The following is an 18,507-nucleotide window of genomic DNA, read 5'->3' on the forward strand; positions in this document are numbered from 1 at the left end:
AGTCTGGAGTTTGGCAAGGATGCATTATCTCTCCCATTCTATTTCCTGTCGCCATCGATTGGGTCATGAGAAAAAACCACATTAGACAAGCCCCGAGGCAATCATTGGACTTTACTTTCTCATTTAGAAGACCTCGATTTTGCCGATGACTTGCTCTTATTTCCACAAATCATACCGAATGATAAGGGAAACTGGTATATCGGAGAGCTATGCTAAACAGACAGGTCTTGATATCAGTACAACCCAAACCCAGGTGATATACATCGATGCCGCCCAAATTGCACCAATCACAGTGAATGGTCCACCGCTGAAATATGTGGATGATTTCACATACCTGTGCAGTCTAATCAGCAAAGACAACGACAAAAGACAATAAATGGATCAGCCCACTGTGTATTCGCCCGACTGTGCCCCAAATGGAAGTCAAACCAGTGTAGCTTAAAAAACAAAGACTGTTTGCACAAGAGCATCATCCAAGAGATTCAAAGTCGTTGCATTGGATGGCTAGGGCATGTACTAAGAATGGATCAGGATCGTATTCCTAAAGTAGCCCGACAACGGTCACCAGCTGGCAAGAGGAAATCTGGAAGGCCAAAGATCACCTTGCGTCACCTGGCTCAATAAAATGGATCTCACCTGGAGCATGGCACAACATTTCGCACAAGACAGGGTTAAGTGGAGGGAAATTGCTGTAGCCTTATGTCCCACAGGTGACAAGGAGGATTAGTTAGTTATAGAGAAGGATAAACATTGGATGAGAAACATCATCTGTATCTTTCATTCCTCTTTTCTCCCGCCTCTGGAACAAACTCCCTCACTCTCTTCAATCCCTCTCGTCCCTCCAGGTCTTTAAAACAGCTGTTCGCCACCATCTCTTATCTTCCCCCATCCAAAACCTTGATCTTTTTTACCCCCGTTAATTCCCCTCTGATCCACTTTTCTGAAATACCAACTTCTTTCTTGGAAGTTTTTGCAGTGTCCATGTGTTTTTTATTTTACCTCTCCCACCCCCATCCCCTTCCCATGCATCCTCCCCCCCCCCAAGTCCTCTCCTTCCCACAGATCTCCCGATGTCCCTGCTCTCAAATATTGTACTTGTGTGCTTCCCCCTCTCTCCCCATCTTGTCTCCCACTCCCTTTATCTTATGTTTTATGTGTCAGTTGTTTGTTTTTGTCATTAATGTTCGCTCTTACACGAGCCTCGATCTTGTACACAAAAAATAAAAAATAAAATCTGTAATTGACAAACCCAGAACTGAAAGATACAAAAAGCTGTCTAACAAGGATGAGCAATACTTAATGATGATGGCCTAGTTGCATAAAACATCCTTAAGGAAGGTTTTGAGGATTTACTTGAATATTTCCTTAAGTTTCCCCTTAAAGACACCCTAATTTGATGATGGTTGCAGATACGAATATTCCTTAAGTTTTTCCTTAAAGACACCCTAATTGAGGATGGTTGCATATACGAATATTCCTTAAGTTTTTCCTTAAAGACACCCTAATTGAGGATGGTTGCATATACGAATATTCCTTAAGTTTTTCCTTAAAGACACCCTAATTGAGGATGGTTGCATATACGAATATTCCTTAAATTTTTCCTTAAAGACACCCTCATTTGAGGATGGTTGCATATACGAATATTCCTTAAGTTTTTCCTTAAAGACACCCTAATTTGAGGATGGTTGCATATACGAATATTTCTTACGTTTTTCCTTAAAACATTCCTTAAACTCAAGGGTGCACCCCCTTTCCTTAAGCACCAGTCTTTGAGTTTCCAAATGGCGCCCTTCATGGAAATTGGTTATGAAGAGGATAATTATTGCAATGAGACGCCAGAGGCTGATAGAGCAATACTTCCGCAATTGAAACACAACAACAACAACAGGCATTTTAAGGCCATTTTCCCTGCTAGAGCAGGGGTTAGCAATCATTTTATTGACCATTCTTGGAAGGTTTCCAAACATTTACTGCACACATTAACACATTTACAATAAAATGCACAATGAGAATCGAATGAATTTTACACAGCAATCATTTTATTCCTCCTTCATCTGGAAGCACGTGTTCCCCATGCAACATACAACAAGCGTCATTTATAATCATGTGTTTTTTGTATACAAAATCGAGGCTCGTGTAAGAGCGAACACATAAAAGACAAAGACACAAACAGAAAACACATAAAACTTATAATAAAAGAAGAGGGAGACAGGAGGGGGTGAGAGAGGGAAGCATATCACAGTAAAGAGCAGGGACATCTGTAGATCTGTGGCAGGGAGAGGGCTTGGGGGTGGGAGCGGAAATTGTTATTTGTTTAACACAAATGGACACTACAAGGATTTTCAGGAAAGAAAAACGGAATTTGAAAAAGGTGGATTTGGGGTGTATTAACCCGGGGTAGAAAAAAACACGGTTTTGGATGGGAAAGATAAGAGATGGTGGTGAACAGCTGTTTTGAAGACCTGGAGGGAAGAGTGGGATTGAAAATGTGGGAGTTTGTTCCAGAGGTGGGGAAAAAGAGGAATGAAAGACTAAAGGTGAACAGAGAGTATTCATTTTGGGAGTTTCACCAGAAAAGGGTTGCTGGCAGATCTTGTGCGTCCTGCAGAAATATTTGGGGGACAGAGCACAGACAGAGCTGGGGGAGCAAGGCCAGAGAGGAGTCGGTAGAAGACAGAAAGACCACCAACCTGCCTGTGGTGAGAGAGTGAAAGGCCCTCGGAGTTAGCTTCATCGCGGGAGATTCCAATGATTCTGAAAGCTTTGGTTTCAACAGTGTGAAGCCGAGCTAGGTGTGAGGCAGGAGCACCTGCGCAGAGGGGAGAACAGTATTCCATTGAGCTGCGGATGAAAGCCTTGTATGTGGTGAGGAGCTCAGGTGTGCTAAGAAAGGACTTCGCATGACGGAGGATGCCCAGTCGGCGACTGGCTTTGGAGGCCAAATTTGAAATGTGGTTTTCCCAAGAAAGATCATGGCAGATAGTGAGACCCAATAGCTTGAGTGACAGAACTTCTTGAAGAGGATTGTTCAGAAAGTAGATGGGAGGGTTGTCCAGACGGTCATTTCAGAGAGATATAGTGAGTGTGTGACATTTGTCAGGAATGAAAGACATGCTCCACTTGTTTGACCAGTCTGTGATTTTATCCAGGTCTGCAGAGAGTGAGGAGGCTGCTTAACTGAAGGGAAATTAAGTGGAAGGAAATAACAGCATATGTATAAAAAGAAACAAACAAATAATGAAAGAAACAGTGAGTTTGTGTTCATTACTTGTCCTTGAATTCAGATGCGTCTTCCTATCTCTAATCTGATTGGTTGCCTGGCATAGCAATGACTCCTAAGGATTTCCTAAACACTTAGGAAATCCTTAGTCAATGATTTCTTATGGGTTGTTTTTTGCAACAGTCCTTAAGGAAATCCTTTGCTAAGGAATCATGGTGTAGCTTAAGGTAAAACTATACTTAAGGATAAGGGAATTTTATGCAACCAGCCCATGCACAATATCCTCAAGGACTTGAAAGAAGATCAGTGTTGAATTGACAACACAGCTGGTAGAAGGTCCAGGTGTTGTTGTCAATCCATCAACAGTACAAAGGTCACTTTTGAAATCAGGACTGAAAGGACGTGGTGCAGTAAGAAAAACTCTGTTAGGAAAGGGGAACGTGACTAAAAGGCTAAAATATGCACAATACGACATAAATTGAACTATGGAACATCGGTGAAAGTTGCTTTGGACAGACATGTCAACGTTTCATTAATTTGGATCGAATCGAAGACAATATGTGAGATGCTGAAAAACCAAAACTTAAAAAGAGCCTTGCTTGAAGCCAACAGGTAAGCATAGAGGAGTTTCAATTCAAGTTTGGGGATGCATATCCTCAAGTGGTGTTAGAAAATGTCTGCAAGTTGATGTTATATTGTCTGCAGCAATATACAAACCAATTTTAATCCTCTATTCTATCCCCAGCGAAGACTCATTGGTCCAAACTTCACGTTACAGCGAGATATTATCTAAAATAACCAGCTGGAGTAATTAAAACTTATTTGCAAAACAAAGAACATGCACATGGAATGACCCCATCAAAGCCCAGGTCCCAAAATCATTGAAGCTGTATGGGACTATTTGGACAAAAAAAAAAACACAAAAAAGAATCGCAATAGACAAGACGGATTTCTGAGAAATGTGAATGTTCGGTGCATTTTTGGGTAAAAGTTGGGAACCTCACTTTTTAACATAATTAGGGTATGCTGAATTCGATTAACCCGGTTCCTAAGCCGAAGTTTGAGTTTTTGACCTTCTAATTAGCATAAACAAAACAGCCGCAAAATTTCCATTTTTGGACAATTTCTTTGAACAAGCATTTATTTATCATGTATATACATGCAGCTCTTTTACTTTAACTTTACAACTTTAACCCCAAAATGCACCTAGAAACCGAATTGCAAAATGCACCTAGAAACTTCAGCAGTTTATTCAAAACTAAAAAAAACCCCTCAAAATTCGGCTTGGGAAGAGGGTTAATTGAATTCAACATACCCTAATTATGTTAAAAAGTGAGGTTCCCAACTTTTACCCCAAAATGCACCGAGAAGCTTATACATGGCTTTTTTCCATAAATCCGTCTAGTCTATTATGGTTGGCGACATATTGAAAGAGATATTCAAACTGATATTGGACACTATGAAATGGGAAATGGTTTTAATACGACAATGTTTCATACAACCATTTATTCTGGAATTAAGTATACATGGCCATGAAGCACAGACATTTAGGAATGTCACACATGTTGTTTTGCCAAACTACATCAAATTCATACAAGGGGTCTGATCATCACTCTGTTGCTGACAGGCACACATTGATGTGCACCTCAACTCTGAATAGCGACATTTGCAGCGTCGAGTCTAGCATTGCTTCTGGCACGCACAACAAATCATCTCGAGGCAACTTTCATGGATTGGACTCAGTGACATCAGAATAGGCTTTAGTCCTGAATCACCACGTTTCCATCCCATTTCCACAGGTACAGGAAGGTCAGGTATGGCTCAATGAGCATTTCTCCATACCGTGGCTTGATAGTGTACTCGCATCAAATGCAAATGAAGAGCATCACTTGTCGGTGGCATTGCTTCTGGTTTACCAGTCTTGGAGAACAACATATGTCATGCTGAATCAACAGAGGTTGTTCTGTGCACATTATATATTCTGCAGACGAACGCTTCTGCAGATTTGATTGTCTCCTCTGTGAGTTCACCAATGCCCAAGTTCTTCAGCAGTTTATTCAAAACTCAAAAAAATAAATAATAAAACCCTCAAAATTCGGCTTGGGAACCGGGTTAATCGAATTCAGCATACCCTAATTATGTTAAAAAGTGAGGTTCCCAACTTTTACCCAAAAATGCACCTTGAACTTATACATGGCCTTTTTCCATAAATCCGTCTAGTCTACAACAAGTTAGATGATCTTTGGAAGGTCTTAAAAGAAACAAGTGTCTATACGAAAATATTTGAAAGTGTTCCTCGAATAATTTCATTGGTTTTTAAGGTAAAGTGTCAACAAATTCACTATTAGTTTATATCAATGTATATTATGTACAAATTAGGTTATTTGAAGAACATTTTCTTTTTCATAAATACGTATTTGCATTGAACACAAAGTTTTCGTTTCCTTAAGAATAGGAGTAGATAAATTCAAAATGTCGAAGACAGTGTACGACAGTGCACAATAGTGTACGCACGTATACTTAGATATTCTTCTTCGTTTGTATGCAGCCCAAGTTGCATCATCTGCTGAGGGCGTGGCTGTGCAGCTGATGGGCGCCCCCTGTAGGTTAGAGCAGGAACTTAAAAAAAGGAAGAAGCTTTTCAGACCTATTTTCAACCCTTTAATGAGCGCAGATTTTGATGCGGTCAATACACCTTCATCAGGCATCAGATATGAAGCTTGTCGCCATGTTTCATCAAAATGGTGTGTTTGGTTCAAACGATAATGACTGAAGTGTTTACGGACTCACACACTCACTCACTCCATGTGAGATGCAGAGTCTCAGACCTTTTGAACATCCCCATACATACAGCCCCAAAAAATGGATAGCAAAGCAAAGCTGTGATTCAAATATGGGTTTATTCTTTCCGGACAGTCTTAACATCACCAACTGCTAATTGAATCCATAACTTTTAGAAAAAGCAATTTTTAACCAACTTTAACTTTTTAACTCGCTCATCCTGAGTCGATTAAAGAAATGAATTGGACATGTTGAGATGTGTGAAACTATCAAAAAATCAGGACATCACAAGTTTGTTCACATTTCGATGTGAACAAGTTTGTTCATGTTAGCATATTTTTGTATGAAATGCATCAATTGAAGTTTGTAAATGGACATTCAACCAACCGCAGGGAAAATATAGAACCATGAATATTTTGCTTGCAAAAACATTTGTTTTGCCAAAATCATTTCACAGCACAAGCTGTTCCACCTGCGATAAAATGTTATCTCCTTTGGGGTAATAAACCCACAATGCTTATTACAATATGGTTGTTGGTAGTCTATATTATTATTATCTTTAATCAGGTTATCTCACTTTTCCTTGCCATCACTGTTGCTCCAAATAAATCTGAACTGCGCAAGGTCTCCACCCTCCTCCCAACACCAGCACACCATCAATAGGAAAGGGACTGTTTGTTTATTACATATTCACAGGAGGAGAGCTGGAATGAGAAAACAAAATTGAGAAAAGGAAGACAAATGAGGGTGATAGGAGAAACAAAGGAGCGTACGGGTGTGGGAAGATTGGGGAGAGAAGGGGAAGTTGGTTGGGAGGAAATCAATGCAGAGTAAGGGGAATGAAGATAAAGGGTGTGTCGGGACAGTGTGTGGGGTGGTCAAAACAGCTACTTGTTGCGTACGTAATAAATAAATTTAATAGCCAGAGTATTGCATTTGGGTCTGTTGTCCGTTTGTTTGTGTGTGCGCACAGTGTGCTGGCATAGGCTACAAACGCCACCTGGTGGTAGCCAGTATTGTACGTTATGTTGTTTTTTTTTCAACCGAGTGTCTATAAAGTATGCACAATTAGAATGTGGGGTGACTGGATGCCTTAGAGTTATGCACACTCGCCTTCAAGTTGTCTAGCCTGGGTTCGAATCCCAACCCAGCTACAAACTGTCATTCCCTTGGATGGACGTTAAACGGGGCATCCCGTCTGCCAACACATTAAAGATCCCATGATGTCCTTCGTGAAGAGTAGGCGAGCCATCGCCGGCACCACAGCCAAATTACAAATTCCTGCCCTAACCTACAGAGGACATGGCATCAGAAGCATAGCCGGGCCCTCAGCCAATGATGCTACCCCGCAGCCTTGTGCTGCATACGGGCAAATAATTAGAATGTGAGTACTTCTATAAAGTACGTACTTTTATAATGTGAGTATGTCTATAAACAACGTAGTATTACAATACGAGCACACCTATAAAGTACGTACTTTTATAATGTGAGTATGTCTAGAAAGGATGTACTATTAAAAATGTGATTATGTCGATAAAGTACGTACTTTTATAATGTGAGTATGTCTATAAAGGATGGACAGTACTATTAAAATGTGAGTATCTCTATAAATACATGCATTAAGAACACTAGGGCATGCCCGTACTATATCTATATCTAAAATTATATCCCCCCCCTCTATTTACATGAAATGGTTTGGTCCAAAGCGAACGGCTTGCGAGTACGGTGACAATCCCCCCCCTCTATTTACATGAAATGGTTTGGTCCAAAGCGAACGGCTTGCGAGTACGGTGACAATCCCCCCCCCTCTATTTACATGAAATGGTTTGGTCCAAAGCGAACGGCTTGCGAGTACGGTGACAATCCCCCCCCTCTATTTACATGAAATGGTTTGGTCCAAAGCGAACGGCTTGCGGAGTTTGGTAAAGAAATCGCCATAGCATGCACAAACGCGCAGGAAAGCGAAAGAATCGCAAATTAGTTTTAATTAGTTTTAAAACATAGTTTAACGCCAACATAGCGGCAACATAGTTTGCCAACGTGAAATAAATGAATACGCTCTCAAATGTGCCGTCCGAGGCAGAGTCTGTTCGCCACGTTCGGCACACGTGATAGCTCGCTGCTCTCTGATTGGTTGAATCGTTTTTTGGACATAGCTCGGTAACTACTTGTCCGATTAATATGAAACGTTGAAAAGGCACATCCTCGGGTCCCCAGCAATATACCTGGCAAGTTGCAAGTATATCGGACCGGTAGTTGTCGCGAAACAGCGGTCACAGACAAACACACAGACACACACACAGACACACAGACACACAGAGATTACTGGAATTATAGATACTAGGGCATGCCCGTACTATATATATATCTAAAATTATATCCCCCCCCTCTATTTACATGAAATGGTTTGGTCCAAAGCGAACGGCTTGCGAGTACGGTGACAATCCCCCCCCCTCTATTTACATGAAATGGTTTGGTCCAAAGCGAACGGCTTGCGAGTACGGTGACAATCCCCCCCCCCCCTCTATTTACATGAAATGGTTTGGTCCAAAGCGAACGGCTTGCGGAGTTTGGTAAAGAAATCGCCATAGCATGCACAAACGCGCAGGAAAGCGAAAGAATCGCAAATTAGTTTTAATTAGTTTTAAAACATAGTTTAACGGCAACATAGTTTGCCAACGTGAAATAAATGAATACGCTCTCAAATGTGCCGTCCGAGGCAGAGTCTGTTCGCCACGTTCGGCACACGTGATAGCTCGCTGCTCTCTGATTGGTTGAATCGTTTTTTGGACATAGCTCGCTAACTACTTCTCCGATTAATATGAAACCTTGAAAAGGCACATCCTCGGGTCCCCAGCAATATACCTGGCAAGTTTCAAGTATATCGGACCCGTGGTTGTCGAGAAACAGCGGTCACAGACAAACAAACAAACACACACACAGACACACACACACACACACACACACACACACACACACACAGAGATTGCTGGAATTATAGATAGATATGAGTGCATCTATAAAGTACATACTATTAGAACATTCATACCTGTAGAAAGTGCAGAATGTGACTACATCTATAAAATACATGCAATTGCTGTATATATATATAAAATGTAAGTATGTCTGTCTATAAAGTACATACTTTTAGAATGTGAGTACATCTACAAAGTACATGTATTAAGAACATGAGTGTATCTATAAAGTTACATACTATTAGAACGTTCATACATCTAGAAGAATCACTTTAAGAGCGGGGGTTGGCCTTTTTTGGGCACCGTGGTCCCCTTTTTTAAGCAATGTTTTATGGCCGGATGCCCTTCCTGCCGCCAACCCTGTTAGTCGCCTTTTGCAACACGCAGGGAATTACCAGTGAACTGGTACTCGGTTTGCCGACCTCGGAAGGATGCAGGCTGAGTAAACCCCCCTGACGTTAATTCAACGATTGACCGGGATTCAAGCCGAGGATCTTAGGATCCCAAGCCGGCACTCTAACCGCTAAGGCAACACCAGGCTCGTTCATACATCTAGAAAGTACAGAATGTGACTACATCTATAAAATACATACGATTGAAACGTAAATCTATGCAATAAAACCACCAGAGTCTGTTTGTCCACTGTATGAACAAATCCTTATGTCGTCAACGCATCATCTACTCACCACACACACACAAACACACCAGCACATTAACACCACACAAAACTGCACAAATCGTACAAAACAAGCCCTAGTCTCTTAGCCTTAGTCTCTAGAGGGCCTTAAATCTCTGATTGATCATTCTAGTTCTACTCATTAATATGCCATCAGTTTATTGAGACCTTGGAGAATATTCTTCCCGAAGTCAGAACTTAAGTTGACTTTGCAGAAAGTGGAACAAGCTGATTAAATGCATTTCAAGCAACAACTTTTATTCCATATAATCACATTTCAGCGTGAGGTTTTGATTGATTTTCATTTTGTGTGCTTGCCGCAGACCAAAGAGGCAATTTCTGTCACTTTCAGCGTCAGTGATGGGACATCGGTGAGTATTAAACTGTGGAACTCACATTACGCTTTGTCGGTCCACGTCGCTCCACTTCACTGCTCTCCATTATCGCGTGGACATGCTCACATGTGATGCCACTCTTTGTTGTCACCTTGTTGCGACAAAGTGCAATCATTGGAAATTCGTGTTTCATCAATGCCCTAACCCAAAATTGTGCAACTGAAACAAATGATCATAGACCACTGTTCTGTTTATTTTATTTTTTTTATTGAAGAATTTAGAGATGCATGCATTGAGTGGAGTATTATAAAATCCTTTGTTGGGATTCATTCTGGTTCTGTGATTTTGAATGAAGGGAATACCTTTCAACGAGATGGTATTCATAGAATACTTACCCTGTGCAGTCAACTTGTTGCGAGCCAACTCTTCTGTTTTTGAACATTTTTTTCTTTGATACAATATGGCTGCCAGACCAAGTGAGCGATGACATCATAAATTTATATTCTCCAATATAATTGTTGCATAGATCACGCCCAATATATTTCAAACTGATCAGACTAAGCGTTGTCTCTGTCGAATTATGACATCATAATTATGGCAGAAATGACGTCATCGTTAATAACACCTATTCCCCATATGGAGTTCTTTAAAATGAGCCACGTTTCAATTTTTTCCATCCAGCGGTTTTGGAGATATCGAGGTGCAGCGTTTTTCGTTTTTTCCAAGATGGCGCCTGCAACACATGACCTATGACGTCATGATTATCATTAAAATATTCTAAAGGAGGAGGCGCTCCTGTGGTGAAATTTTCGTGTCCATCAGACCAACAGTTTCTGAAAATTTTTTGATAATGATCGGATGGATGTGTTGTATTTGTCGAATTATGACGTTATAACGAAGGCACCGATGACATCGTCATTAACATATCTTATTCCTCATGGGGAGTAGTTGACAATGAGCCATGTTTCAATTTTTTCCATGGAGTGGTTTCAGAGATATAGAGGTGCGACGTTTTTCCAAGATGGCGCCTGTACCACGTGACCTCTGACGTCATAATAATCAGTAAATACTCTACAGGAGGAGGCCCTCCTATGGTGAAAATTTCATGTCAATCGGACCAACGGTTGCCGAGAAAATGAATTTTTTAAATGCAGACACGCACGGCACACGTACGCACCTGAATGCTTAACCTCGCTCTTCGCTTCGCGAGCGCAGGGTAATAAAGCTCCCGAGAACGAAAATGGACGTTCCCGGGGCAAAATAGAGTTTAGGACACTGGAATAATGGAATAATCTTTCAGCTGAAGCATCCCTTCGATGTTTATAGCAGCTACAAACCAAATATTTGAATTTGATAATGATTCTTGGTTTTTCGAAGTTGAATGTAAGAACCAAAAAAACTTGGCCTCTTTTTTATAGAGTGGGATATCCTGCTTGAATTTGCATGGAACATGGTGCGGTGGGTCGTTTATGCAATCCAGGATTTACAAGAGTCGACCGAGCGATTTTTCACACAGTTCTAGAACTTATCGTTGACTTGGGCTAGATTAGGAGGACTTTTATTACTCACCAGCAGGCAACAGGCACCTGCATTGTCGATGGACTGCAGAGATCCCCATATGCTATTTGCATGAAATATTTTCTTTCTTTTTCTTCATGTTTTTCGATGATCTGACTCGTAATGGGATTTTTCTTCTCATTTCGCTCGCGATGCCATTTGCTTAAACCTTGCTGAGCCTGGTCATGGCCGCAGCAATATTTTACCATCTTCACGGCAGCCCACTGCACTGGTCCGCTGGGCAAACCCACACCTTCATAAAACAGCACATTGGACCGAACACGAGGTGCATCGGCTCTGGAAAGCGTACATATTGCCAAATCAAATTAAAGGCACATGCCGGAACGAGTAGAAAGTGCACGCAGATTGCGAGAGGTGAAAAATATCCGTGGAGCATCGTGTAAATCTTGAGCACCATATGCCTTGATTGCTTGAACACCCCGAGATGATTGAAGCATGCCACTGTACCGTGAACATATCATGATATTCTGAACACTCCGTCCTGATTAAGTAAAACCATAACAATAGAGGAGATGTGGAGAGGTTGAGATTTACTTCTGCGTCCATCTGTAATGAGCTGATTGGTTGTAGAATTGCTAAGGCATTGTTGCATGACCCTAAATAGTGTGTGCTTGATTCCCCTTTGCGGCTCGACAGAGATTTCTGCACCTAACTGTGATTGAGTGGTGGCTTGTGCAGAACTAATCAACAAACTCTCATCATTTCGACCTTGTCACACCCACAACCTCTCCACCAAATTTCCTAAGAATCCGTCCACAACTTTTTGAGATAGCCTCTTCACAGACAGATAAACAGGCAGACAAACAGAAGAGACCAGGTCACCAGGTTTTTTGATTCAGAACAGGCCACTGTAAACCTGGACTTGGTGCTTCTGCTTTCATAACAATGGATGGAGGTCCTCAATGCCAGACATGAGATCAGAGGCATCTACCGAGACACATCTCAAGCTTTTGATATGGTCGGGCATCCTGCATTGCTCACCCAATTCTCTTCTTATGGTATCCATGGAAATCTCCACTCATGGCTTGCGGACTTCCTCTCCTGTCATAGTAAACGTGTGGCTCTTAATGGAATTCTCTCATCTCCTCTTCCTGTCCAGGCTGGAGTTCCTCAAGGCAATGTTCAGGGCCCTGTGCTTTTTCTAATCTTCATCAGTGATCTCTCCGACTCTCAGCAAAATCCGCATTTATCTTTTTGCTGATGACTCCACCCTCTGCCGTACCATCCCTCATCTCCCAGCCCCTCTCAGCAGCAGCCTCTTCACTCTCTGCACACCTGGATAAAATCACAAACTGGTGAAATACTTGGAACATGCCTTTCAATCCTGACAAATCTCACACGCTCACCTTTTCTCTCTGAAACGACATCTGAAAAACCCTCCCATCTACTTTCTCAACAATCCTCTTGAAGAAGTTCTGTCACTCAAACTTTTGGGTCTCACTCTCTCCCATTATCTTTCCTAGGAAAGCCAGAATTCCAAGCTGGCTTCCAAATGCAGTTGCTGACTGGGCATCCTCCGTCACGCAAAGTCCTTCCATGGCACACCTGAGCTCTTAACCACATACAAAGATTTCATCTGCAGTTTGATGGAGTGCTGCTTTCCCCTCTGGGTTGATGCTCCTGCCTCACACCTAGCTCGGCATCACGATGTCGAATCCAAGGCTTTTGGAATCATTGGAATCTCCAGTGATGAAGGCAATTCTGAGGGCCTCTCACTTACTCACCGCAGGCAGGTTGGTGGTCTTTCTATCTTCTACCGACTCCTCTCCGGCCTAGCTCCCCCTGCTCTGTCTATGCTCTGTTCCCCAAATATTCCTGCTGGCTGCTCAAGATCTGCCAGCAACCCTCTTATGGTGAAACTGCCAAAATCAAGACTCTCTGCTCACCTTCACTCTTTCATTCAGCTTTTCCCCGCCTCTGGAGCAAACTCCCACACTCTGGTCAATCCCACTGTTCCCTCCAGGTCTTTAAAACAGTTTTTCACCACCATCTCATATCTTCCCTCATCCAAAACCATGATCGTTGGTACCCCCGTTAATCCACCTCAACACCACCTCCTTCAAATTCCCTGTTTTCTTTCCTGAAATCCCCTGTAGTGTCCATCTTGTTTATCCCATGTACCCCACTCCAGTCCTCTCTCTTCGACAGATCTCCTGATATCTATGTTCCCTACTGTTGTTGTGCTTCCCTCTCTTGCCCCCTCTTATCTCCTGCTCCCTTTGTTATATGTTCTGTGCGTTAGCTCCTATACAAGCCTCGACCAAGCATACAAAAAAAAGCGAAAGTCGAAAAAATTTAATTATTCATCTGATTTACCCAACATCCCCCTACCTCCATTCCCTCCCCACATCCCATTAGTCTGGGATCCGAGGCCTGGAAATGTGTAAAAAAGTGATTTTGAAGTGACACCCCTGCTATAAAATGTTTGACCCCTAGATCATGTCTGTGGGGGTGTTAGCCACCAGAAAAGTGACTTTAGCAAGGTAGTTTGGATTGCGCGAATTCTGTAAGGACGTTTTTTAACTTGGGGCGTCAACTGTAAAAAAGCAAGAAATTTAGGGGCAGGGGAAATTCAATTGACCATATATCCCATAATACAGGGGTGAGTGCAACAAATTACCACTCATTCTTTTTTTATAAAGTTGGCTTTTATATGAAACATGATTCAACGTGATTGGACCATCCATGAGGTCAGCAGAGGTCAAAAGGTCATGGAAAGTGGGTTAAGCTGAAAATTTAGCTCCTTTATCAAATAATTCACATATGTATATATGTCACAATATGTTCTTTGCATCCCTCTACTGTTTCTGGCCTATATTGATCGTAATAGTGATGGTTTACTGCGGTGGTTGATGCTTTTCATCTTTTGTGTGGTGCTAGGGATTATTATGCTACATTTGTTTCAGCAACTTGCTTCACTCTTGCTGATCTTTATGATTACCATCGATCTTCAGCCTTAAACTTCCATTCAGAGACACAAGATGGTGGTAGTTTTGATGCTACAACAAATATAATTTATCAGTACACATTTGAGGGAGGAGGTAGTGGGGGCAGTGCCCCTTAAGAAAACCAGGAAACTGACTATCAGTGAACCAGACAAATTCGTTCCAGTAAGTAGTAAACTGACACTGAAGGACAGAAGACAGGCTAGGTCATTACGTGATATTGAACTTCCTCATGATGACAAGGGGGAAGCCTACTTTCTAGCTGACAAGAACATCGTTTGGTTCCTACTGAGGATGTATCCAACACAGTTGATGACGGGTGAAAACGACAAGGACACTGGTAGCCTGACATGGAGCAGCTTCTTTGAATACAGTTCTGGGCAACATACAGAGAAAACAAAGATTGGTTATGGACCATTGCTTCCACAAAACCCAACCAACGCAGATGTAGTCCAGACCTCATTGGACTACTTTGTCTCCTTGAGTCTTAAGATGGGTCAGGCTAAGACGATGGTGACTTGTGACCAGGCGATATATCACATAGTAAAGGGGTTGTTTAGGAAGGAATCGGAAAAGTACAAAGATGTTACTGTTCGACTTGGAGGATTCCATATTGCCCAGAACTTCTTGGGATCTATTGGATTTTTCATAATGGAGAGTGGCATAGAGGACATTCTGGTTTCTAGTGATATCTGTGGTCGAGGTACAGCCAATAAAGTCATGGCAGGAAAAGATGATTATAAGATGGTCCGTTATCATTCATGGTTGAGTGAGGCATTGTTCATGCTGAAGTGGGAGGCATTTGAGAAATGGCTGTTGTTCGAGAAGACTGAGGAGACACTTTCTTTGCTTTCGTCTCTGCTTGAAAGTCTTAGAAATGCCTTTGACAGGAAAGAGAAGGACGAATTTGCTGCACTCATGAAGGAAGTCATGAAATGCCTAGAGTCACTGGAGTCGCTCTGGGGAGATTTTGAGAAGGGATTAGGAGTGACAGCCCATCTTTGGAGCATGTACATAGACATGGTGCTTATCCTAAGGCGTTACATCCATGCTGAGAGAGCTGGGCTGTGGCAACAGCACTTACAAGAGGTACAGAATATGCTACCCTATACCATTGCTTCCGGCCATAGTAAGTACATGTCCTGCCTTCCGATCTATCTCAGTGAGATGCAAAAGCTTCCAGAAACAGCACCAGAAGTGCACGAGGAGTTTGCAGCTGGCAAATTCACAGTTCACCAGACTGCAGGAGACTTTAATGGTGTGTGGACAGACCTTGCCCTTGAACAGACCTACAATAGGGAAGGCAAAACAAGCCTCTTTAAGGGTATAACACAGTCTGAATCAGCACGAGAAAAGTACATCAAGGCTCTACCGTTCATGACCTCTGTCTCTGAAAGTGTAAAACAGATGGCACACATGGCCTCGCCCGCAATCTGACCACCACGAGAAGCTGAGGAAAGACGACATGGAAGCCGTGTTGCAGATCAAACGGACCGTGGAAGAGAAGATGCAAAACCCATTCGATCCTTCACTTGCGACAGATAAACTAATGAACATATCCACAGGTCAGATTCTTGCAGCAACTACCTTGGTAGATGCCAAACGTCTAGGCTTGGAGGCAATGGATGCTGCCACGACGACGAATGCAGACAAGATTGTCCAACCGAAGATAGAAACATTCGCCACGCATCTGAAGAAAAGTAAGAAAAAGATGGACACTGTGAAAGAAGTCATCAGAGAGGAGAGTGCAGTGACAAGGGCACTTTGTTTCGCACAGGACCTGAGTGATGAGGCACGGACTGAGGCATTTAGTTACGAATGGCTTGAGTACCCTCCCTCGTTGTTTGAGCCAGAGAAGAATGGATTTTCCATGCGGAAAGGTTGCAAATCCAACTATCTATCCACTCTACAGGCAGAGGTTGCCGAGTCATGGGAACCGTTAAAAGAGTTGCCTCCTTCTGTATCTGATGCAGTTTATGTAGTCGATGCAATGGCATTCATCCAGCGGTTCAACACATTTGGTTCGAGTACATTTGACCAACTTCAGGAAAGGTACAGGAACAAACTCTTGAACATGAAACCCAGACATTGCACTGAAGTGCATTTCGTGGGCGATCAATATGATTTTGGGTTAAAGAGTCTAAAAGGGGATGAACGCCAGAGACAGGAGTCGAATACCAACTTGCCAGAGTTTGTTCCAGTGGACATCATGAAAATCCCTGATTGGAACACATTCCTGTCAAACCCTTGTAACAAGACCAATCTGCTGTCGTATCTTGCTTCACGTTGGTCCCAGGAGTCATCCTGGCCTGATGGCTTCTGCCTGGTCCTTGGGGTCAACGCCCAGGCAACTCGTGTGACGCAGACGGAACATACCAATGTTGATGAGCTGTACTGCCCTAACCACGAGGAGGCGGACACCAGAATCTTTGCTCACATTGCTAGCTGTGACAACAGCGTAGTTGTCATTCAGGCTACAGATACAGATATCATCGTCTTGTCAATGTATCATTTCCCTCGGTTGACAAACGTTGTTGAGTTATGGGTGGAAAAGGATGATCTGTTCCTCCCCATCCATGACTTGGTGAATGAGTTGGCCAAAGCAGTTGGAAAGGACGTATTGGCACTCACAGACACACTGCTCATCTCCTACATTCTGTCAGGTTGTGATTCGGTGAGCTATCCTTTCAAACGGGGTAAGAAGAGAGCAGTGAAAGTCGCACTCCAGCATGTTGACAAACAGCCAGCGTTGTCCAATTTCATCCGACATGAATCCGGACCTTCTGCACATGATCAGGTGATAACTGAAGCACGAAGCTTCTTTTGTGATCTCTACGGCAAGCCAGGGTATTCATCCCTGGATAAGCTCCGCGCCCACTTGTTTGCATCTAGCAAACTAGATCTGCGCTCCCTTCCTCCAACAGAAGATGCTTTTCACTTCCACGTTCTCAGGAGCCTTTGTCAGATCAGCTTATACAAGCAAGCTTCACTCAGCAATCCAGTGCTTCTTCCACCTGAAGAGTATGGCAGGAGTGTGGATGGTGACAGGTTAATTCCTGTCATGAAGAGCAAGCCATCAAAGCCTTCTGCTGCGAAGTTGAAGTACTGCAAATGTAAGAAGAAACCGAACTGCCTGAAGAATTGCCCTTGTGCGAAAGCTGGAGTACCATGCATCATTGCATGTGCCTACAATGGCGACAGAGAAAAATGTGGACGGCTTCTGACTGATGACGGTGATGATGATGAGTAAATAGAGGTAATGACACTTTTCCAGACAGTATGTGGTATGACTTGTCGTTTTAAAATATGTTGAAGAGTACCATGCAAATAGATAGTGTGAATGCCCGATTTTGGTGATTTTTTAAAAGTTATGCAAATCTAAAGTGACATACATGCCAGTAAGTTAAGTTCAGTCGGGGCATTTCTTTCCCAAAAACATTTGAGGGGTACAAACAACATATTTTGGGTGTAAAAGTTTGGCTATATTGAGCTTGAAGTAGGAAAAATGTGATTTTATTTACTAAAGGAGCTAAACTTTTAGCTTAACCCACTTTCCGTGACCTTTTGACCTCTGCTGACCTCATGGATGGTCCAATCACGTTGAATCATGTTTCATATAAAAGCCAACTTTATAACAAAAAGAATGAGTGGTAATTTGTTGCACTCACCCCTGTATTATGGGATATATGGTCAATTGAATTTCCCCTACCCCTAAATTTCTTGCTTTTTTACAGTTGACGCCCCAAGTTAAAAAACGTCCTTACAGAATTCGCGCAATCCAAACTACCTTGCTAAAGTCACTTTTCTGGTGGCTAACACCCCCACAGACATGATCTAGGGGTCAAACATTTTATAGCAGGGGTGTCACTTCAAAATCAAATTTTGAGGTCTCGGATCCCAGACTACATCCTGTCCTCTCCCTTTCCCACCCACTACCCACCATTTAATCTACACATGTCTTTTCACTCCTTTCATGCTAATCCTACATAATCTGCTA

The 18,507-nt window shown here is 42.5% G+C and overlaps 1 protein-coding gene across 1 annotated transcript in view; it reads left to right on the top strand.

Moving 5' to 3' along the window:
* Positions 1-18,507, top strand: part of LOC137416665 (cadherin-23) — a 311,457-nt gene that overhangs the window by 18,360 nt on the left and 274,590 nt on the right. Inside the window, exon 8 of the mRNA XM_078783975.1 lies at positions 9,976-10,023. Within this exon, the coding sequence (XP_078640101.1) occupies positions 9,976-10,023 (48 nt within the window). The remainder of the gene's footprint in view (positions 1-9,975; positions 10,024-18,507) is intronic.

This window comes from Myxine glutinosa, chromosome 8 (genome assembly GCF_964187855.1).
Source record: "Myxine glutinosa chromosome 8, kmMyxGlut1.1, whole genome shotgun sequence".
Taxonomy (NCBI): domain Eukaryota; kingdom Metazoa; phylum Chordata; class Myxini; order Myxiniformes; family Myxinidae; genus Myxine; species Myxine glutinosa.